Genomic DNA, 25,451 nt, shown 5'->3' on the forward strand with positions numbered 1-25,451 from the left:
GTTGTGTTTTTTGTATATCCTCTAAACTTAGTAGAATGCGGTGGCAAGCTACGAGTTTAATGAGGCTGTAAATATGTAAATACTATATGTTGTGCCGTCCTTGAAACATCCCGACGAACTCGCTAAACACTCGATAGGGGTTCTATAGGGATAAAAAATAATTATTTTAAATATTTATATATTATATAATGAACCATGAAAATATCAAAGACATTATTTCTGCTATCAAAAACTAGGAGAAAACGAAATTAATATATCTGATGAACTAAATCCTGAAAAAATTATATCTGATTTTGAAACATTAGAAGAACTTAAAAATGAAAATAAGTAGGTTCTATCATCTCAATATAAGTTCATAAAGCGAATGCAGGCAGCTATGTTTCAGTCACTGGCTTTGGTGAACGATGATCAAGTAAATGAATTTATTCCTCTTTCTGTCGCAGTAGAAAAGGTCAGATCGGGAATATCCAACGAGTGCGAAACGAAAAAAGCAATCAGTACCCGCATAAGATACTTAAGAAAAATTATGTCAGCAGTTAACGAAGTTACAAATTATCAAAGCAACCCTGTCTGAAATATTCTGAAATATTATTTTTTATTTATTTCTGAAATATTATTTTTATCATAAAATCTGATTGATTGGCATAATTTTGAAATACCAACCACCCTATCAGAATTAATAAATTGATTGATTTCCACGAATTTGAGTACCAATCACCCTATCAGAATTAATAAATTGACTGATTTACACGAATTTGAGTACCAATCACCCCATCAATAATAAAAAGAAAACATTTCAGAATAATGATAAAATATTTTTTGTAGTATTTTTTGGAAATCTGATTGATTTCCACGAATTCGAGTATCAATCATCCTATCAATAATAAAAAAATAAAATATTTCAGAATAATAATGAAATATTTTTTGAGTAGTTTTGGAAAACTGATTGATTTACACGAATTTGAGTACCAACCACCCCATCAGAATTAATAAATTGATTGATTTGCATTAAAAAAAATATTTCAGAATAATAAGATATTTTTTTTGGTAGTATTTTTTTTGCAAAGCTGATCAATTTGAGTACCAAACTACAAATCAGAGACACAATCTGATCAATTTACCCATCAAAGACACAAACTGATCGAATTCATAAAAAATAAAATATTTCAGAATAATAATAAAATATTTCAAAATAATAATAAAATATTTCTTTTCTGAATAAATTGTTTCAGATTATAATAATTATTTACAAAACAGATTAATTTACACGATTTTAAGTACCAATCACCCCATCAGAATCAACAATCTGATTAATTTACACGATTTTAAGTACCAATCACCCTATCAGAATTAATAAATTGATTGATTTACACGAATTTGAGTATCAATTACCCCATCAGACACACTTTGTATAATTTTAAGTACTAATCACCCTATCAGAATCAACAATCTGATTGATTTACACGAATTTGAGTACCAATCACCCCATCAGACACACTTTGCAAAATTTTAAGTACCACTCACCATATCAATAATAAAAATATTTCTTTTTATTCTGAAATATTTTTATTTATTTTGAAATACTTTTATTTATTCTGAAATATTTTATTTATTTTGAAATACTTTTATTTATTCTGAAATATTTTTATTTATTCTGAAATACTGTATTTATTTTGAAATATTTTTATTTATTTTGAAATATTTTTATTTATTCTGAAATATTTTATTTTTTTTGAAATATTTTATTTATTCTGAAATATTTTTATTTATTTTGAAATTTTTTTATTTTTATTTTGAAATATTTTTTATTTATTTAGAAATATTTTATTTATTCTGAAATATTTTTATTTATTCTGAAATATTTTATTTATTTTGAAATATTTTTTTTTATTTTGAAATATTTTTATTTATTCTGAAATATTTTATTTTTTTTTTGAAATATTTTATTTATTCTGAAATATTTTTATTTATTTTGAAATTTTTTTATTTTTATTTTGAAATATTTTTATTTATTTAGAAATATTTTATTTATTCTGAAATATTTTTATTTATTCTGAAATATTTTATTTATTTTGAAATATTTTTATTTATTTTGAAATATTTTTATTTATTCTGAAATATTTTTTTTTTTTTTTGAAATATTTTATTTATTCTGAAATATTTTTATTTATTTTGAAATTTTTTTATTTTTATTTTGAAATATTTTTATTTATTTAGAAATATTTTATTTATTCTGAAATATTTTTATTTATTTTGAAATATTTTTATTTATTTTGAAATATTTTATTATTCTGAAATATTTTTATTTATTTTGAAATATTTTTATTTATTTTGAAATATTATTATTTTAAAGTTGATCGAGTTTAATACAGGAGTGTACATAATTTAGAATCTGATCTCTGTTACAAATGAACGCGACAATATGTTCTCGACGGAGCTCATCTAACTGTTCTTGTGTTAATAAGAAATCCTCGTTTCTGTATTCATCAATAACTAAATTAACGTTAAATTGCTCTGTGTTTGGAGGTTGTGAAAAGAACGTTCTGATGGCGTTTTCAAGTACTTCTTTGTCATTATAAAAACCCTCACGTGCTGGTACATTATATAATATTTACTTGATTAATTAAGATTTCACATACAGATTTATCACAAGTTCTTCTCCACGTATGTCAATTAAGCGATTAAGGTTATCTGTGAGCTTAAAATTTATTCCTGTTAACATATTATTGTGACACCGCAGATACACAGGATTAGTTGGTTCTTGCACGATTAAACTTCCAGGGGATACTTGTGGTGTAAATGTATATAAAATATATCCCTGTTGAGCCTGATTTGATTTTCCGAGATCTATTTGATAGCTACCATCGACTACGTCACAAACTAGATTGACCACGATCGTGCTGGTTATATTAACGATTCCCGGAGATACGTGTCTACCGCCGCCATGTGGATCTTTATTGTATCTGAGAACAGTTGAAGGTGTGGCTAGTTTTCTCCATGCATCGAGTATTTTAGGAAACTTTTCCGTGATAAGATCCTTGAGTGATCTTATTAATTCGCCGGTTTCAAATCCTGGTAGTGTAAAATTTAATAAATGTGCTTCAGTTATTTTATAATGATCAATATATGCTTGTTTGATACTTATTTCTTTTTTTCTCTTGTATCTATATAAGTACCGACATTTATTGCCCCAACAGTATACTGATTGGTATATTTAAAATCTGAAATAATCTGATTTAGATGTTGTATCGTTGCAATGATCTGATGTTTCAAATCGATATTGGGATACTCCAGGATATAGTTTTTAAATAAACGTGCTAATGTTGTTAATGTAGTTGTGTATTCGGTTTTAATTCTATTAGCTGACGATTTGACGATTGGGATACTCCAGGATTTAATTTTTAAACAACTGTTGTTAATGTAGTTATATACTCAGTTTTCATTCTGTTAGCTATTTCTCTGAAGTTTCTTTCATTAATTTTAAAATTAGTTTCAGCCAAGGAAAACGGTAGGTAATATTGTTTACCAGAACCAAAATAACTAAAATAATTTATCATATCCCATGGATACAAATTTCGGTATTTTGGAGTTGTTATAAATTTGGCTTCATCCGTGAGAAATTCAATTAATTTTGGTTTAGGTGGTCCTTCATACACTGGGGGAACATCCGGCCAACCTAGTACAGATCTTATGGTGGATTGATAGATATCAACGGCATAATCAGGAGAATGTATCTCAACCGTCGAGGACAGCGTCGGTTCATGAACGTTAATTGATATTTTTGCTTCTTTTCCGGTTATTGATTTTATTCTACGTTGAAATTCTTCATTGATATCTTCAATCTCATAACTACCAGTGGGTATTCCAACATCTGTCCAGTCAGGAGTACCATCTGTTTTGTTCTTGTTAGCAAATACAAGCGAATTATTTGCTGGTGTACCATTAAATGATTTTGATCTGATATTTGGCCAGCTGTAATATACCCGTAATTTAGCCAGTGCTATTTCCTTTACTGGAATTGCAGTAGGAAAGTTAATACTAAATTCAGGATTAGTTGAACTTACCGAGTTCATCGTTATCTTTGGCGGAGTTGTATTAGTCACGATCTGCTGGAGTAATTCTGTCATTATTAGTACTTGTATCTTTAATACCGATACCTTCGTGATATATTTTAGTCATCATTGAAAGCTCGAAATCAGATATAATTCCATCACTGAGACTCGCTGATAACAACGAAGACAATTTCGAGTATGCTACCGTCGTTGTGTGTAATTTTATTATGTAATCGGATAATTTTTCATTCGTGCAGGTACCTATGTTTTTGGTGATGATATTGAACACACCTGCAATCGTTGTTGCTGCTGAAATACAAATAGTTAGGCTACTGGTGCCATCATTGTCACCGCTGATAATATAACACCTGTTCCAGCAACAACAGCGGATACTGAATAAACAATCACATCAACGATAACTAATCGTCGTCGATATTTCTTTACTTTTACTGTATACTGCTCGACTCGATCTTTTAATACTGCCTGCCATTCATGCGCTTGATTGTACCTGTATTGTGCACCATCCATATATCTTTATGCAGTAAATAATTGAAGTGTTTCAGCTACAAATTCCAAACACCACCAGTAAGATGTTGCAGTTAATTTCTTATCAGCTGCTTCCAGAATAAAAATTTCTTCGCTTCCCTATTTAATATAACAGATACAAACCCGGAAAACTTATCAGTTGAATGACGCCATGGATACGTTGTAAATATTTCAAATTTTGCAGCACTGAACACAGACAGCCTGTACACGCCAGTGACTGTTAGTATCTGATAGTTTTATTTTGCTGCGACCATGTTGCGAATCCAGATGATACCGGGGATCAGAATGACATTAACATGACTATACGACATTTTTAAATAAATATATTTTTGTAAATAAAATGATTAAAGATTTTCCACTGTTGCATCAACGACTCTCATTCGACCACTACCACCTTCAAGTAACATCGAATTGTCACTAAGTATAACGGCGATTGCTCTGTAGAAGGCACCACCACCTGGCGGGTTAGTAACATGAGCTCGAAAGTGTATATCAACGACAGATTGCTTGGATAAATCAAGATGCTCCAGCGAAAATTAATAAATCGGATATAATGTTGTAAAATCTATCTGTGATATTTGCAGCCCAGTATCCACGTTTTGATCACGTCCCATGAGTAACATCAAACGATGATACACACACGCTACATGATTTTGATCAAAATTTAGTTGTATATCTTCAGTTGGTTCTTGTTGTCCGTTTATCCGCAAGGAAACTTCATTAACTCCAAGTTTGTCAAATATCATATGTGAACGTTCTTGATTATTCGTCCGACCATTATCTTGCAGCGCAATAAAAATATGCCGTGGTGCAGAAACACCTTGTTGTGCTGCTATATGCCATGTAAATAAACCATTAACATTACTTTGAGCAGCATCTGTGGTTACTGTCAACCATGATAACAATGATTTACCGCCTTGATCCATAAAAGAGAGTAATTTTTGTTCTTCAGCAATAGATGGAGTCATTACTGGCATCCATAATGAAAGCTTTGATATATTTACTTTACCATCAGCAACACCATTACCTCGCCAGATTGCATCATTATCATCACCTTTTCTTACGAGCACAACTGTGTGTTTAGCTCAAAAGATGACCTTTCTAACATTTCTGCAAAATCCAAAGATGTGAGATAATGGAATTGCACACGAATTATTTCTATCATTTCCTGACAACGCTGCTCGGCGTGTTGCAAATCCCAAGTTGTATCTCGTATGAACACTTTTTATAATATCAAAATTACCTGCTGGTCTATCTTCATGCTCAAAATCACCTGGTTGTGGATCAACTGCAGTACCTACTGGTGTCAGTAATTTAGTATATTGAGTATGATCAGCGTTGCCAGTAATATCCTTGGCAAACATCATTGTTGGACCAGCTGATCTTGTGTAATCATCAGAATATCTCGCTAAACCAATTAGTGTTGTGGCAAGATCAACATCATTCTGAATTGATTCAATATTTTTTTACATCGATCATGTATGTGGCGCTACTAAACAACGCCTTAATCCCGTTGTTGACAAAACCAACACATAAATTTGCACCATATGGCGTATTAGCTACAACATTCGTTACAAGTCTACCTTCTACTTCAATAAACGCCTCAGCGGGCAAGAAATATCTGCTTGTATCCTGAACCTGTAATTCGATCCTCCCCCGCTGATTTGGTTGCCTTGCGTCATAGGAATAAAACTGATAATCACGTACCGATTCATATTTAATGACAGATGCCTCCATATCAATTGCTGTGTCTGATTCGCGCTTGAACATTTTTATTATAATGACCATTTTTCCAAATGGTAATCTAAATCATCGTCGACGAAGACCGCTTCCTGCTATTAAATTTGATGTTATATTTCTTTCTGCTTCTTCAGATAATTCCGATAGTTTTTTATTTGCAGCCTGATTTATTATTTTACTTACGTCTGAGGGCATAATTTCAGTACTTGGCAATTTTACAGGTTGTTGTTTTCGTCGCAATAATCGTGCTAGTCTATCTTTGATCGCCGAGAACGCCGTACCAGCAACATTGGCAATTGCTCCAGGAGATTTATCACGAACAAAATCAATAGCTTTCATCGATAATTGTTTTGCAACAGGTGCTGCTTTTGGAGCCATCCTTGTAAATAATCCCTGAATAACATTACCAAGTCCATCTCCGTAAATTGCTCTGTAGATTGGTAATCGTGAGTTTACCCCTCTGACCTTGAAATAATCGCCGACAAATATCAGCTGCTTCATTAATTATTTCTGGTGAATTATTTCCAGCTCGTTTTCCTCCTATGAGAACTTCTAACCGTGACACATCATTAATGATATTATCAGGACAAATAAAATTATTTCCCAAACCACTACCAGTAGCTATTTCTTCTGTTGTCTCTGTGTCTTTCTTAGATAAGGATCTTCTTGCTGTTTTAAGATATTTCTCTTTAAGTTTCGGCGAAGAAGACTGTTGTTGTTCTATTTGTCGCAGAGGTGGAGAAGATTTTTGTTGTTCTATTTGTTGCAGAGGTGGAGGAAGTTGATACTGGGAGAGTTGTTCTTGTTCTAGTTGTTTTATTCTCTCTTTATAAAGTCTTTTTACTTCTTCATAAAGAGCTCTGTATTCCAAATCATTACCTCTAACATGTCTTTTGTTTGCATATATGCGATATGTCCATTTAATAAAATTATCATCATTTATCCTTTCATGAGGGGGGTTTAAAATATCAGATTTCTTAAATTTATAAGATACTATTTTTTCGAGTAATGTTTTGTTCTTTCAATATTTCTAATTTCTTCAACAACCCCTTCTCTGAATTTTGCAAACAATTTTATATTTTCTTTTAATGGTTTGCGTATATTCTTTTCGCACGTCAGCGACTTCATTACGAAGTTTTCCAATGCCTTCAAGTATTTCTTCACCAACAGGTGGAGATTGAGCCGCAGCTATATCAGTTGGAAGATCTCGTAAAATCTTTTTTGTCTGTTTAGTTCTTTTTGCTATTTTTTTAATTTGTGCCGCAGTTTGTTCTAATACCGGAAAAATACCCTTTTTCCTCTTCTCATCTTTCTCCGCAATATCTCCCCATATAGTTTTTTCAACAGCCGCTGAAACTTTCTCAGTAGCTGCAGTGACGGGTTTAAAGTTTTTTAGTATCTTCTTCGTACTCAACTTGTGCTTCTTGTTGCGCTTGTAGATTTTTTCTGAATGAATCCCTGACAGGAAGAAAATTCTTGATTGCTTCTAATCGTTCTCGTGCTATCCTTGCAGTATGAGATTCCGGATGTACCATTATTTTGATATAACAATTTTTTAATTAATATAGCAGCAGAGAGGGTTTGTCTACAATCCTGTTTGGGACAAACATGACTGTAGACGTGGTATGACCTGTATATGAGCACGGATTTTTTGTTGTCTAAAAATGCGTTTTGCTCGGATTATGTGGTCTGTTCACCCTCTCTGCTGCTACTAATCGCTGCTCTACCTTTCCAGTATCCTCTTGGGAAATAATAAATCGACTCCATTATTTCAATAATCGGTTGATTAATTACCTGCTCCTACTACAAGCTTACCTTCCATCGCAGATCTCACCAACCAATTAGCTAATGATTCTTTGAAAGATTTATTTTTTATGGAATTTACCGCGTGCATTAATTTTACATCTGCGATGTGTCGCTGCTGCAAATCCTTATTTTTATAAGCTACATCATGAGCGTGACACGCTTTATAAATAGCATTTATTGGATATTCACGTTGTTTTGGTTGATCTTGGTTATCAAGTCTGATATCAAGTCGAGTTCCAGGGCCACAGTAATTATATCCTGGGAGGTGTTTTTCTCCTGGGTACTTAGCCCACGGAGTTCCTGGCAGTTTGGCTAACTAGGCGGCAATATCACCTCCATGTTGCTTTTGTTTAAAACCGACTGTGCGGGAATAAATTTAAACTTGTTTGTACCACATCGTTCACATTTACATGTGAGTGCTGACCTGTTATTTTTTGTTGTAATAGTTGTTAGATCACCTGTAGGGGTACGCGTCCTGCATTTAAAACAATATAAATCCATATTTATTTATCTTTTGTATAACATGAATGTAATTCATTTCTCAGCGACACGAAAGCAAAAGCCTGTCAAGCATCATGCTGCGCTACCAAATTATATCTGAATGAGTATCATAGGCCCATCTGGGTCTGGGAAAACGCAACTGTTACCTTATTTTCATAATGAGATAGTTAAAATGGGATAAGTTGTATTTACTTGCTCCGTCCTTAGATGATCAGAGTTGTTATGATGTACTTAAGGATTTTAATGAAAAAGCAAGCTATTAAATGAAAACGGAGATGGTGTTATCGAGTTTATTACTGATATTGATGAAGCGCCATCTGTAGATGATATTGATGGAAAATTAATAAATTTAGTTGTGTACGATGATGTGATGTTAGATAAACAGGCAAACCCTGCTCGGATATTTTCGCGAGGCAGGCGTAAAAACACAGATGTGATTTATGTAACCCAGCGGTATACACAAATACCAAAAATGATTAGAGATAATTGTAATATTCTTGCTGTATTTAACGGAATTGACACGCATATATTGCAAAATATTCATCGGACCTGGTGCAGCGGAGATATGGACATAATTAAGTTTAGAAATTTATTTAGTCAGTCAACCCCGCATGGATTTATAACAATAAATTTGCATGATCCGCGGTCACGATATCGAATCGATCTTGATACAATTTTTAATTAATAGCAGCAGAGGGGGCGCGACCTTGATAAGGCGTCATCGTAGTAAAACTCATGCATACTTTTCGAAAACGATGATGCGAAAAAAAACCAGGAGAGACTCTTGGAGAGAGAATCACTCTCGGAAAGTTAGAGACCTCGGTTTCACGTTTTTTTTTTTTTTTTTTTCGTTTTTATAATAAAGGCTATTTTACCAAAATAACACTTATAACATGAGGTGGGTTTTCCCTTTCTGCTGCTGCCCTAGATAGATTTAAGGCATATCATTATACAGTACTTGAAATTTCATGCATGTGAAATTTAAAACTTTTTTGATGAAGACTTACGATCTTGTTGCTACAAGTGTTACCTGCTGAAGCAGAGCAACCTGTTCATTAAAATTGATAGGTGGCTAACTTAATACATAGTCCTACATATAAGACCTGACGCTGATATTTATGTTTTGGGCGTCAGGGTCTTACTGCCTAACTAACAGCGCTGTGTAGTGTGTTTTGATGTAAACTAATATCTTAACGAAAGTCAAATTTTCAAGAATATCTCACACAAGTGCCAATTAAAAATAACGGCGCTTTTCTACAAAGTAAGGTAATACTATTTTAGTCAAACTTTACTTACTCTGATGTCTTTTCTCTAATAAATTCAAATTCTCACAAAAGAAATGGACCTGTTATCAAGTTTCGTTGGCCTACATTTCAGTTGACTGTAAAGGACACACGGTACTAATTATACGGAAGAACTGTGAACCAGTCTAGAAATGGGTGAAGAAATGATAGAGTATTTACAGGTTTGGTGGTCCATAATTGGTTAATAATGAAAATTAAAATTTTAGGAAAAATATCTTTTGAGAGCTTGTCCTATATGTAATGTAAAAAAAATATTGACAAATTTCTACTGATGCAATTTTAGCATTTTTACAGGCTTGACTCAGGAGTACTCAATACTGAAAGTAGCACCTGATTCATTTGGTGCAGAATCAATAACACGTGTTTCATGCACATGTATGTAAACAAATTGCCGCGGGTCATATGGTGTTCTCCACACATAAGCTTGCACCAAGGTTAGATGTGCACGAAAAATTATAGGTGTCATTATCAGCACCCATAAATTTTAAGTTATTGAATTTTGAATATGACAGTGTTTCCATATGTTTACCATTGGAGTGGAATTAGTACCGTGAGTCCTAAACCGATGAAAGCCGGAAATGCCGAAATCGGGTTAAGTGGAAATATTATTCTTTAACGAAACGAATAAAAATATTTTGGCTATTGGAACTGTAAAGCAACGTTTCCTTTCGTTCAAAAAACATATCCGCCACATGAACCTACTTACGCATACTTCGGCAATCCTCGACTACCGTTGCATTGCAACAAATTCAAATGTATGTCCATTTGCTAGTGTCATATTTTCATTCCGCCAGGATAAAGACAGCACAATAAGAATATTAATTACACATAAATTAATGAAAAGGTGTCGATATATGCTGCCAGATGTGTGAGATATTCCTGAAACTTTGACTACTCATTCCGATGTCAACAATGTCTTACATGTAGGACTAACTTAATACGGTGTATTGCGGACACTAATTACTGAATTTCCAAGTGTATTAGTAAGTAGCGCACATGGTCAACATCACTATATTGAATGTTGCCCATTTTGGATTACTGACCTTTCATAATAAAATTAAATGTTTGTAAAAGTGGTCAGAAAAAATGTAAGTAAAGCCATACTCTATTCAATATAAAAGTGTGTGTGTGTGTGTGTGTGTGTGTGGCCTGAAATTACTGCCCATTTACAGGAGTTATACTGGCCGTCATATGTAACCTGTCGTGTGCTCAAAAAAGTCATTAAACCCACAACAACAACAGCAACAATTTATAACAGCAAAACCTTATGCGATAGTTAAGTCCATACTTTACTTACTTAATATGTCAGTTACTGACATTTCATTCAGTCTTCAGGAATGTTTCCTTCTTTATAGGAAACTCAAATACATTTCTCTTTTAAAAAGCATATGACCATATCAGTAAAAAGATTACTGGTAGATGGTGTAAGGAAGGTCAATTTGGAGTTTTGAAGAGGAAAAAAATATTTATTAATTTACATTTTTGTTTGGTTTTGTTTTTCTTGTCCCTTACACGTATGATAATCTGAACAATTTAAATTTTAAAAAACTGTTCTTCACTTTATTCGTTGTTTTCACGTGATGTTACAAAACGTGTGTACTTCCATATCCGCCATTTTGAGTCCCTAGCCCGCAAACCGGCACCTAATAAGATTGTTCTTCCCGCATAATTACGAAGGCACATCTCATTTTGTGCGTAAGAATATAATAATACATAACATTATGTTGTGCATGTCAACCCCACGAGACCAAATGCGTGACTTTTCTACTTGTTTTCTTCAAGTAAAACATTTAAATTTCAAACATCTTTGTTATTCTTTCATAAGCAAATAGATCGATCGATAAAAAACGCATAAACAAATGGATACACAAACAAGTAGAAACATTTAATGATTTTTAATTTTCATGGGCAGAAATCAATCATTTTGGTTATCGTTCAAGTTGAAAAGCTAAATGTTAACATATAATTTCATTTTTCTAAAAGCTTTTCAGGAATACTTCGTTTGACATTCGACACAAAGTCATGTTCCGTTAGGCATGTCTTTCGCTTCTATACACTGAAGATGAAACTTCTTTGAATGGTTATCGCTTTCATTCAGTATCATCCTACGTCCATCATATCCACAAATACAATATATGACCTTACTAATTAAATTGGTTTGTCAACTGTCTTTGGTACAAACACCTGTTGTCGCGAAAAGTATTTTTACATTAAACTTCTGGCATAAAACACATGCTATACAATTTTAATTGGTAACTGACATTGTATCCCGAAAATCATTGTCAGGAAATACTCTTTCATGACGCCAAGCTTAGGGATATGATACAACGCACTTTTTAAAAATGTCAGTATTGCCCATTTGTAAAAAGAAAAATAACTACATTTCTATTTGATAGCAATATACATGATTACGGTTCAAATTCACTATTCTGTCTATATAAGCATGGGAACTTTCAGCTTTGTTATTTTCTTTCTATAGGGCACTTAATTTCAAGTATAATCGATGTATCGTTTCGATGAATTAAATGTCCTTATCGACAGTTTAATCAGATTATTATCTTGAATATATATGATGACTAATGTTGACAAAGGGTTGTTAGGGACTCAAAATGGCGGCGCATGGTGTGCGCGCTTTGCATTGTGTGTATTTTCGGACTCAATCGTTACGTCGGTAAAAATAACCCATATCGGTCTAATCAAATGCACCGTTCTAGAGAAATCATTGACCCACTCTGTCGGTCACATGAATATGTTAACATGTTTCATTGGTTGGTATTTAGGTCGTGGCACTATTTTTGTATCCTGTCCTCCGACTGTGGTATACTCGGGCTTTTCCGTCTATGATCGGAAGAGCAGAAAAAGAAATGTGAGATAATCCGATTTAGTTCATTTACTTTCACTTTGATGAGCAGAAGGCAGACTTTTTACGAGGTAAATATGAAATAAATGTCATAGTTGCAAATAATTTGAAATTATATATTGGATATTAATAAGTTCATATTTATTTTACAAGTAAATATATTGCAGAGAAAGTCATGCTTTCAGATAGTGGTTGGTTAATATAAGACATTGTTGCTTTAAAATTAGATATCAAGATTTTGTTTATAACAAGCATGGGCAACGTCTTCCATGTCGCGCGCTGGAGAAGTGATTTTTGAAGCCACAACGTATGATGCAAATTAATGAGAAAAACCAGGCCAAGGGTCGGATCTGACTCGAGGGGTGTTAGGAAACACCCAAATGCACCCAAATCCACTCAAATCCACCCAAATCCGCACCAAATCCACACCCTAGTGCAATCTTTCTGCTATTCAACTCGCACTAAAAGTTCATAATGCTATAATTGCTAAAAAAAACCATTAAAACTGTGGTATAATTAGCACGTATGTAATATTGCAGTTTTGTTTCTTTTTACATTCAGTTTATTAGATAACATTAGGGTTTAATTGGGTTTTTTATCAGTACAATGTGTCTCTGTCTGTTTGCCTGTCTGTATGTCTGTCTGTCTGTCGCTCTCTCTCTCTCTCACACACACACACACATACACACACACACACACACACACACTCCTACATAATTAACTTGATTTGTTATTACATTGATTCAATATTAAGATGGTGAAAAAGAATAATCTGTAAGTACATTTCTTTCTCCAATTGGTCATTTATAATATTTTTTAGTCCGTTCGGATGCTGGTTGTTTCTGCTGGCCTGACTTTTTTCCAACATTTTCGGAATCTTTGAGACACTTAAAGTCTAGGCTGCTGGCACTGATATATCTGGATATTGTTGCTGATTTTGCCCAACAGGAATCTTTGCCAATATGATTTGAAAACTGGAAATTGTTTTAAATAGGGTTCCAAATTCTGACATTTTGAATCAAATTCCATATCATTTGAGGCAAATATTATTCCATTTTTTTCTAAAATGATTTGGATTATTGTTTTATGGACCAGTACACATGCCCCGTATTCTTGAAGATTTCGTCGTACATTGTTATGAATGTGTTTGATACATAACAAAAAATTTGCTTTTCTTTTTGTACTTTTCAAAACGTTTTTGAAATTTTAATATGCAATTTTTTTTCTTTCTCCAGATTACATGACCTATAGCCATTGAAGATACAAGATTATATCAATCCGTGTTGTTGAAAGGTTGAGCGTGACCTTAGAATAGATATTTTGTTGAACATGTGGCTCTGATTTTGTATAGAAATTGAACAGTCAAGAATTAAAGCATATAATTAAAACTATACAACAGTATATAATATGTGTATGTATCTTATTAAGTACGTCTTCATGCCTGCCTATACGAACGTCTTCCATACTGGCAAATAAGTCATATCAATCTTAAACAACCACCGAATTTGACAAATATGATACCAATTTATAGGTTTCTCGTCAGTCTAAATAGACCTAACCCAATAGAACTGTGTAAAACTGCATAATAAAAAAATAATTCGATTTGTGGAAAAAGATTTGTTTTAAAAATTATTTTTTAAAAATGGGGGAGGGGAGGTACCGTTGCAATTTAGAGATGAGACGACAGACAAAATGTGATTTGGTGTGGATTTGGGTGTTTCGTAACACCGGACTCGAGGGCCCAATTTTGCTCACCCTTGGTTTGTAGGAAAACCCACTGAAAAATCTTTGCTGTACTTGAATTTGAATCCTACCATTGGACCAGCTTGAGTCAGCCACCATAGTGTGTCATTGCAGGAGGCACTTGATTCTAATTGCCGCGGCGCGAAATAACCTTCTTGTGTTGCTGTGCTGAAAGAACAAAACGGTCTCGGAGATCGAATTACTTGAAAAGTTCCATTTCAAACAGAAACAGTACAATTAGGGGGTTGAGTAAATTCTGCCATCTAGTTATTACAACATAAACTGTATCCAATACAAAGTAATGTTTCAATCGAGTACCATACATTCTTTCAATATTATGTGGAGTGTTTTTTGTTTTACACACACTAGTTCGGTTGTGTCTTAAAAACAAAAGAAAGAAGGATACCACACTTGGTATGTGGTTAATGCAGCACTTGGATGTTCACTTTAAATTTGTAAAGCAAACCAAAAAATGCATGAAAATGGAAAATATATGATCGCATAATTTTGTGGGGTTTTTTTAATGTACAGGTCTGTCTGATATCCAGAATGGTCACAATGGTGGTCTTCAGGAACTTGTCTGTAAAATGCTCCCTCTCTTTGTAAAGGGTTAGGTTTGATTGGCAGATTGTACCAATTTTTTCAAGGTGTCCACTTTATTTGGTTCTTGTTATCTAGGAGATGATCACCCTCTGTGTTATTGCCCGGAGTCCCCTGTACCTTTACTTTTGCAGCAAAGCTTAGACTAATTAGATTTTTTGATGGGGGGAATATTTACAGCTAGGAAATTTCATGTGGGAAACACGACCCTATTTCACATAACCAGTCAGGATGAAATATATTTACCGCCTTTTATCTAGGCATCAAACTTGGGGTTAGGTTTGATTGGCAGATTGTACCAATTTTAAGTAAACGAATGCTTAATTTAAAAATCCCTACCACTACCGACCAGACATTTGGAATCACTGCAGTATAGCGATTTAACAAGCATGAACATTTCAGGAACTTGTCTGTAAAACGCTCCCTCTCTTTGTAAAGGGTTAGGTTTGATTGGCAGATTGTACCAATTTTTTCAAGGTGTCCACTTTATTTGGTTCTTGTTATCTAGGAGATGATCACCCTGTGTGTTATTGCCTGGAATCCCCTGTACCTTTACTTTTGCAGCAAAGCTTAGACTAATTAGAATTTTTGATGGGGGAAATATTTACAGCTAGGAAATTTCATGTGGGAAACACGTCCCTATTTCGCATAACCAGTCAGGATGAAATATATTTACCGCCTTTTATCTAGGCATCAAAATTGGGGTCAACTTGACCTTCCAGGTTTTCGACTAATGCTTTCTGGAAATTTTCAAGTTTGACAGTGCCACTATGAAATCAAAGTTAGCCGTGTCCCTAATAGACCATCTTGTGGTGAAGTAAACGAATGCTTAATTTAAAAATCCCTACCACTACCGACCAGACATTTGGAATCACTGCAGTATAGTGATTTAATAAGCACCTGTCCCCATAAATCTAATTAATTGTTCTCTAGCCCCAGTCTAATGTGCTTTTCGTAGATCAACAGAAATTTGCCCTCTCACTTTGTCATTGTTGCACTATCTGAGCAGATTCTCGTAGCAGTATGGTATTTGCATTAATAGACATATTATGCTGTCTAGCTTGTCCAGACTTAAAATGGTTTCTGATCTGACATCCATTATAACCACCATGGAGTCATCTTGAAAATCTTGTTATCTCTATTCCTTCTGTATGGATGCTTCTATGAGGTTGTCACTAAAGGACTTGTTAGATATCTTGTTTGTCCTGAATAATAGTATTCCCATAATACTTCCAATAAGACCACTCAGCGGTGTTTCTATTCTGCATACAAAGTGCCGTAACATAACCACATGTGTGCCAAGCTTTCCAGTTATTTTAAATACTTGTGGTTAAATATATTTCTATAATCTACTATTATTTTCCCATACAAAAGATACTTTAGTATTCATATTTCATTAGAAGATGATATGGAGAAAGAAAGTATTGTCTAATTTTTACTGTGTAAATTTAAAAATAAAATATTGAGCATTAACCAGTTTGATTTTCTTGATCAGTGACAGAGTAATCTCCCAAATTTACACCCATACTTTTTTCTCTCCGGTTTTCTCATGCGTCATCATGTGACTGTTTCATAACATATTATGGCAGGACATTTTAATGATTTTAAAATGCCACACATTACTTGAGAGTTTGCAACTACAGAGAAGTCAAAGAGTTGATGGAATTTATTTTCTTCTTTGAACTAGCAAATGGTTGAATAATATAATCATACTAGGGTTGGTGCTGATAAAGCCTCTCCCAGTTTTGGATATGGGTTATTTGATTTGTTACGCAGAAGACAAATAATGTAACCCCTCGAGTATGATTTCCTGGGCTTGCTGCCACTTGCTGACAAAGACATGTCTTAACATTATTCGGACATGCAAGATCGCATGATACGCATTGCATCTATCATCCACATACCATTTTTGTTTGCTCTTTACACTACGCTCTCTCTAAAATAAGCATCACATTGTGAATATTGCACATCCATATTCACCACAGCATAATTTAAAGTAAGATCTGTATTGCAGACACATATCAGTCATCGTATATAAGTGGAGTGGAGTGGTCTAAAATGCTCGCCTTTACCAATTACTGTCATCTCACCTCTGTCTATGTCGGTTCGTCGGTCTCGGGTTCCGCCAACATGGGTATGTGAGAAAGCTCACCTTGCACTGAGAAATGGCATTAACCACATCCCCTCTAAACAAAAATATATGATATAACATGCATAAAGTTATTTACAAAATGACTTTACTATAGTATGTGGTAAACTATGTAGTTGTAATTCAGACCTGAATGTAAATTTTTAAACCATCAAACCATAAACAATCCATTTCTGAGCTAAGACTGCCACAACACAGGAACCATACAAGTCAGCCACTTTGCATGGGGTATGTGCAGCCCCAAATACAACTCAGAATGACATTCATGCAGTATGGACACACATTAACATATAAAATGCTTATGACGAGTCAAATAGAATGGAAATACACATCTGTCCTTAGACTTAGGCAAGCATGTGTTTGATCTGTTGAATGTTATAATTTTCAATATGCAAAATAGGTCATCCTGCCCAAAGACATTTGTGGCTCCCAAGTGAGGATATAAGTGCCACCAGTGAAAATTGCAAACTTGCAAACAGTGAGAAAATGTAAATGCTATGATGGTGAATGGGTCTTGTTGGGCACTGTGAACAAAGCAATATAGCCCTTCTGAGGCCAACCAAACTAAGGAATGGGGTCATGTGACTAGTTCAACCAATGGAATATAGTTTTAGGGTGTACAAATATATGGGTCATCATTCTTATCATCACTTGCAAAAGAATTCTTGGAGATATGGGTTGTACATTTTCCACTGCCACCCCACCAACTGATTTTGTGTATAGCTTCCCATGTTGTGGTTATTTTGTAAATAACTTTATGCATGTTATATCATTTGAACATAAGGTGTTGCAGCTTCAGTCGCTCTTTGCTAGATGTAACAGTTAGGTCTGGTGCTATGGGTAACAAACAATGCATATTAATTTTTCAAGAGTAACATTGTATGATGAAGGTATTCACACCTATACTACACAAATTATTCAAGTGTAACATTTCTTTCATGTCTTGTATCCTTTGCTATTTGTACACATTTAACAATAATGTCATGTTTCTTTATGTTGCATATACATTTTGGTGGTCTCAGCTCCCAAATTGATTGTTTTTGATTTGATGGTTTAAAAATTTGCATTCAGGTCTGAATTTCAACTAAGTAGTTTACCACATACTATTGTAAACTAGTTTTGTAAATAACTTTTAATTGCATGTTAGATCATATGAACATTATTTTCAATACAATTGTCACTTATATAGCCTGCATCAACAAATCATTTTCCATCTTTATTTATTATGCTTAAATTCTTACTTTCTCCTTTGCTGTCCTCCCCTTAAAAGTTTAAAAAACTATTAATTTGGTAATCTAACTGCTTGCATATAGAGTACTTAGATTTCTTTTTAGCCTCTCATACACACTCACAAAAAGTTTATTGTTTTTGTTCCAAATCAGATTTTTGTGTTAAGTTAGTTTGGTGGACTTTGTCCATATAATTGTAAACATTAAATGTGCAGAACAATTCTAAAAGACATAAAGCTTAATTAGGTGAAAATATCAGTTCACACTCAGATATGTACATTTGTTTGCAATTTCAAACTACTAGTTTATACTTGTATTCATTAATCTATGATAATTTTCATATGTATATACTACAGCTGGTTGTGATATGAAAGAAACAGTCAGCACCATGTATTACCCAGTTTGATAATAATAATAAACATCTGCTCATAATGCAAAAGTTTATGGCCATGTATATTATGAGAGATTAACATCATGTAGCAGCCAATTATACCATGTCTGTGTGCTGTTAAAGCAAGTGAGTGACACCATTATGGTAATTCCTCTAAAGTGGATTATTGTAGAATAGGTGTAAAATGTTATACCAAATGTAAAGTTCTGGAATAGAACTTGTATATGGGTATGTCCAAGAATAACTTTTTTTTTATAAAAAAATCTTGTTGAATTATAATTGTTTAGATTTTTAAAATTGTGTGAAAGTCTAATACATGTAACGTTATCATCTATCAAGAGACAGCAAATGAATGACAGTTTTCTGATACATTTAATTAAACTTTTTAGCTAAAGAATTCGTCTTCACCTGGAAGCCCAAAAACTCGGTCTTTCTAATAATGCAAAATTATGTTTCCAAATCACCATCATGATTATTACCCCCCCCCCCCATTTTATAAAAATAATAATAATTATTATTATCTTTGCAGAAACTAAGTTGGAAATATGAAGCACATTACTGTAGAGTGGCATCTCTTATGCAAAACAAATTGCAAAGATTAAGTGCATTGTGCAGATAATGTTTAGAACACGCGTAACTTGCATACTTTGGTCGTTCATACTGCCTAAATGGTGAACCTCGACCGAAGGACCTTCATTGACAGTGCCCACTGACAGCTGAATACATTCTTTTGTGTATATCAACCTTCATAATGTGAACTTTCGTAATGATCACTTGGTACAAGATGTAATCATGAATTTTTTTATATATAAAAATATTGCATGCCATACAAATATAAACTTTAGGTTACGTCTTTTTTATTTTGCATGTATTTTAAACACATCTTGCACAGTTTAACTTCTGTACTTTTCACTGATATCTTTTTAGACAACACGTTAACAATTATTTTTTGGAAGGATTTATTTTCCCTTTGTTTACAATTTTTTTATCTTTACATTTTTAGAACTTAACGTTTTATCAGCTCTATATAGCTATTGTTTTGCTGACGTGACATTACACTTATGCATTTATACATAAAATGATAGATAAAAATGTGATACATAGTGATTCTTGATGTTAATGCTATAGCCTCATTGGCATTGACATCAACTCTATGTTTTTGCAACCCCATAAATCTAAAACTTACTGTCGGAATTTGATGAAACTAGCTACATTAATGTTTTGTGAGTGGCAATTTCTTTTGAACACAAATGAAAAGTGGAGAAATCAAAAGTCACACACTAATCCCTATAAAGTTTATATAATTAAACGCACATTTTCACTTATATTTCGATTTCATATTTGGAAATGTACAGTATAATGGCATATTAAGAGCTGGTTAGTTTCTGTTTAAACCAGCATTAGCCATGGGTCATGGTCCTTTGTCTGATTTTAGGGACCAGCCTTTTGGTCATAACTTGGAAACCATAGAGATCCTCACCATATACATATATGTACACTTTATTGTTATGAAAAGGCCAAGTCATTTATGCAGCTAGCATTCTTCCATGAGTCTCCAGTCATCCACATAGGATATGCCATGAACCATAACTTAGATACTGTTCAAAGCCTCACATACAAATATGTATACTTTTCTGTATATGAAAAAGAGAATTCATTTTAGTAAGGAATATAAAGACGTTAGGTCATGGCTGAAAAGGACAGTGTTTTGTGGTCTATTAAACTCATTTTCTTTTTGTTATTATTTGAGCCAATTGCTATTTATTTATCAATCTATCAACTCTGCATCTGTATTTCATATATTTAAGGTAATGAAAGTAAATGAATGACACTGCAGTTTGAAAAGAAGTAATTTAAATTGCGTTTGGTTCACATACAAAAATTATACGAATACTAAAGTTTAGTAATTATAAGAGTTTTAAACTGGCACACAGCAATGAAACCAGTTCAGTTTGCAAAATTACCTAGTCTTTTTGGATTTTTATGTCGTTTCAGGACCAGCCTTTAAAATCATGCAATGTCCAAATGTCACTGGTCATTTCAGGACCAAGCAAGATTGGAAAATGCATGACCATATGCAATTTTACCTATCTTGAAATAGCATAAAATTGTTTTGAAATGGAACTTCGTTGAAAATTACTATGTAAAAGTGGTAAATTAAACTAGTGACTTAATAAGCTGCATTAGACAAATATAGGTTTTGTCAACATATTCTTACAGTGGGCAATTTACCAAATATTTATTAGTAAAATAAGTCAATGTATTTTACAGCAAACACTGGTATTATTGATAAAGCTTAATTTTTGGTCATACCAACAGAGGAAGCAACAACAATGACAACAATACCAGTGGTCAGTAAGACAGTGATGTATGGACATCTTAAAGTGAACACCAAGACTGGTACCATTAAAAATGAGACAACAGACTGTCTGGTGGTGTTTTGGAACAAACAATGTCTGTTCAAGATTTGTGATGATGGTAAGTATGTACTTTATTATGACTCTGTGATCTTCAACTATGTAACAGAGAGAAGCAAAATCAACAAGTTTTGTGAAACATAACAAATCAGTTAAGTTTCTAAGTTATAAAATGAAAATTTAAGAGAAACTTAGAGTATTATGAATTTTAAAAAAAAATCCTAAAAAGTTCAGTTCAGGTCCAAAAGAATTGAGTGTTTTCAAATTAATTCCATGCCCTCAAAAGTTTGATGTGCCAACAGTATTGATGTATCACAATGGCATTTTCCAGAACTCATTTGAATAAAAGCACAATAATCCCAGAATAATATTTTAGTCCAGAGTTAATGAACACTTTGTAATTCCAATGAATAATCCAAACAAATGTTTCCTCTCAGACTGCATCTAAACACAACATTAAACACATCTGCAGACTGGTATTAAAACAAGAAGATATGAAATAGGAATGAATTAATTGTCTGTGCCCTTATATAGACCCATACGGCTCTACATCACAATATTTTCCTACTGAATCCATGTTGCAATACTTCCTACGTGACTTGTCTTGCAATAACCCACTTTTCCTGCAGAACCCACCAGACTCGGGAACCATGCAGTGGGAAGTCATCTCAAACTTTTAAGCTGGTTCATTATTACGATTGATTGTAAAACTTGTCAACAACTATTTGTAGCTCATAAGCAATCTACAAGCATGCACCAAAAGTAAAAGCATGCACCAAAAGTAAAAGACAAAATACAGATATACTTATCAACTTGTGTCACAAAGTGTTTGTGAAATAAGCACATAATAGTGTCTGAGTGACACCCCCAACCCCCCCAAAAAAACTGAAGTATTCGTAACTTGTTTTAGCTTTGAGGAGAGTTGACATGAAAACAGGATATATGAAATTGGATCTGACCATCTTCCACTACTTCTGTCCTTTTGTCTTTTCATTCTTTCATGTTCATTCTCTGGTCCATCTTTTATTTCTACAAAATAACCCATTGAAAACCCATCTGCTTATGTTTCTTCACAATAATTCCTTTCATTATTATTGCAGTTCAGTCTAATTGGGTGGCCGAGTGGTCTAAAGCGCTCTTCGTTACGGATCACTGCCATCTCACCTCTGTCTGCGGCGGTTCGAGTCTAAGATTCAGCCAATGTGGGTATGTGAGAAAGCTTGCCAGTAGCTTCTCGAGGGTCGGTGGTTCTTTCCGGGGTTTTCCCGGGTTCTTCCTCCACCATTAATACTGGCCGCCATGTATAGCCTATCGTGTGCTGAAAAATGGCGTTAAACCCCACAACAACAACAACAACAGTCTAATTGGCATGGTGCTTTACATAAATGAGATTGTATTGATTTTGATTTTATATTATTGTTTAATGAAGTTATAAGATTATTATAAATCAGCTACAAAATCTTAGATTGAAAACACATTTGAGACTATTTATGATCGTATGGTCGATTAGTTTGGTAAATTTGCTTTTGTTGTAAAGGTATCCAATTAATTTATCACGAAAAACATTTACATTTGTTTCAATAGGCTGGTCAAACATCTGATTGACTGTGCTTCTTACAACAGAGGATTGTGCTAGGTTTTTGAAATATTTGCACATGTAATCACAAAATGAGAACAGGAATGTATTTTTTATATTTTAATTTAGTGATATTATTTCATGAAATGAATATGCTTTGAAATGTGAAAAATCTAATTTCTTTGATTGTAGTATGATGTTATAATTCCCACATCATTTGTACATCTGTTGTGTTATTACAGCATTTCATAGTACAAACATCACATTGATGGCAAACATTAATTTCCTCCATGATACTTACTCTCCAAAGGTACATAACTTTCCTTGAACACATAGCAAACACCATGGTATATGAAATATGGAGACCAGACTTAAAAACTCACTTTTTCCTTGATAGACTTGGTGATTTCAACTTCAAGATATGATAAATTGGTGTGAAAGTTCAATGTTTCTTACTTGATCCTCGACACGTGGAGTACCCTGCACCATTATAATTCCATGATGGCCGTGCATTATTTCTGATTCAATTTGAGCAGAAGTAAAAATATAGTAATATATGTTTAAAATTTTAAATAACTTTGATTACAAGTGAGACTGATGCATATTAATGAAGTGATCTTGCATCACATTGGTTGAGTTTATTACCACTTTAGAGATTTATGAGATGATCTTGCACCTAATTTTCTGTTTCTCAACGCGTTATATAGCAACTCTATTTCTGAAATAATTTTTGGTCAGTCTCAGTAAATAGCCTTATATGCTCAAGATATCAGAACAATTTTATTGCAAGCAAGATCTGCACATATACATAAAGTGATCTAGCACCTTGAGCTGGATATCACGAACAATTTTATACTGCTGTATATCGCAATATTTCTGAACGTACCATGATGTGTACCTCGGTACATGGTAATTATATTAGGGACCAGCAATTCAATGTCCTTGGGCATGTACCTGGCACTTTTTTGTTTAATTTCCATCCATGAATACCTGGAAAAATTTCTTGTTATGATTTATAGCAAGATCCCCCTTCCCCCCAAAGCTCCACAAAAATAAATAAATAATGGCCAGTACTGTTTAATAGGTCAATTTGCAATATGTACAGTAGGCTAATTAAGGTTGTATAAGTTACAATCTAAAAGCTGTAACGAAAGTGGCATGATCAGGCTTACACTATAGCTGATACTGTGAAAGACATTGTGCTGACATTCGAGAGACTATTGATAGAAACAGGAAGCATTGAAAACGAAGCCTACAATTTACTTGCTGCACTATTGATGTAATAGGCAGTTTAACTTTGAGTGGGATGCCAACACCTGGGCAAGATATTTAAATAAGAGGGCCAATAAAAACAAAACACATTCAACAAATGAGAAAGATATTAGTGAACTTGAGTAATTACATAAAGTTCAGGCAGAAAATAGTGTGCTTCTGAAATCGTAGGATGATTCAGTCTTACAAATGAGTACATATACCTTACACATTCACATGCACTACTAAATAACTAAAACATGAAACATGGTTTTTTTTTTTCTTGCATTTTATTATTGGCACCAATTTGGCACAAGTGACATGTGTCAAACATGTAATTAAAGGATCATACATATAATTATATTTGTAATATTCACTTTTATCGTGACAACTTCAACAGTTTTAAAAAAAAATTGTCATGAATATAAAAACACAAGGTTATTATTATTGATTTCATGACAAGATTCCTTGGGATTTTGTGTACATTCTTTACTGACGGAAACTACTGATGTACCAGTATAGTGATCAAGTACCCTGGTGTTTTTTCTGACTAGGTCTTAATCAGGCTAGACTAATATCATGAAGATAATGGTGAGTTTTATTATTTGCAAGATATGGGCATATTTATGAGGTGATCTTAAATTTTATTGACTGAGAATTCTATCACTCCAGAGTCTGTAGTTTTGATAGATTTTGATCAAACTTCATAAAAAAGTCTTATGAGATTAAGATCGCTTTTGGATTGGCTAAGACTAAGCTGTACAGATAATAATGATGTGAACTTGCATTTGATTGACTATCGCGATTTTACAGATCATATCCAGTGATTCAGGAACCACTTATATATTTCATTTGGCATATGTGCATTTGAGAAAATGTATCCATTAAATGTACATGCAGAATTATTTTGTTTTATTGACTCTATACATTTAGATTATATTTAGCCACAATCTGATTAAAATCAGATCTCCACTGTCCCACATTTCGACCTGACAGCGACCGCTTAGGACTCATGTTCTGGTGACCTTTGAATGAACCAGTGGAAATGCAGCTTTCAGAAATCTGATGGTGAATCAAATCATTCGGCACACATTAATAACTTAAGCCATACTGCTTTGTCTCCCATATGCAAAGATTAAAACATCATCTGACTGGTTGATAAAGTTAGCAGTTATGGTAATAACATAGGTCACCAGAACATGACCCCTAAGCAGTCACTGTCAGACCTTCATCCAGGAGATAGGAGATCTAATTTTAATGAGATTAAATTTAGCCAAATCTTCCTT

At 33.5% G+C, this 25,451-nt stretch overlaps 1 protein-coding gene across 1 annotated transcript in view; it reads left to right on the forward strand.

The window, feature by feature from the left end:
- Positions 1–21,254: 21,254 nt before the first annotated feature.
- The window catches only part of LOC149795861 (uncharacterized), a 91,936-nt gene continuing 87,739 nt past the window's right edge, over positions 21,255–25,451 (forward strand). The window contains exon 1 of the mRNA XM_089963871.1: positions 21,255–21,399. Within this exon, the coding sequence (XP_089819997.1) occupies positions 21,255–21,399 (145 nt within the window). The remainder of the gene's footprint in view (positions 21,400–25,451) is intronic.

This window comes from Sinohyriopsis cumingii, chromosome 7, assembly GCF_028554795.1.
Source record: "Sinohyriopsis cumingii isolate HCF-2022 chromosome 7, ASM2855479v2, whole genome shotgun sequence".
Taxonomy (NCBI): Eukaryota; Metazoa; Mollusca; class Bivalvia; order Unionida; family Unionidae; genus Sinohyriopsis; species Sinohyriopsis cumingii.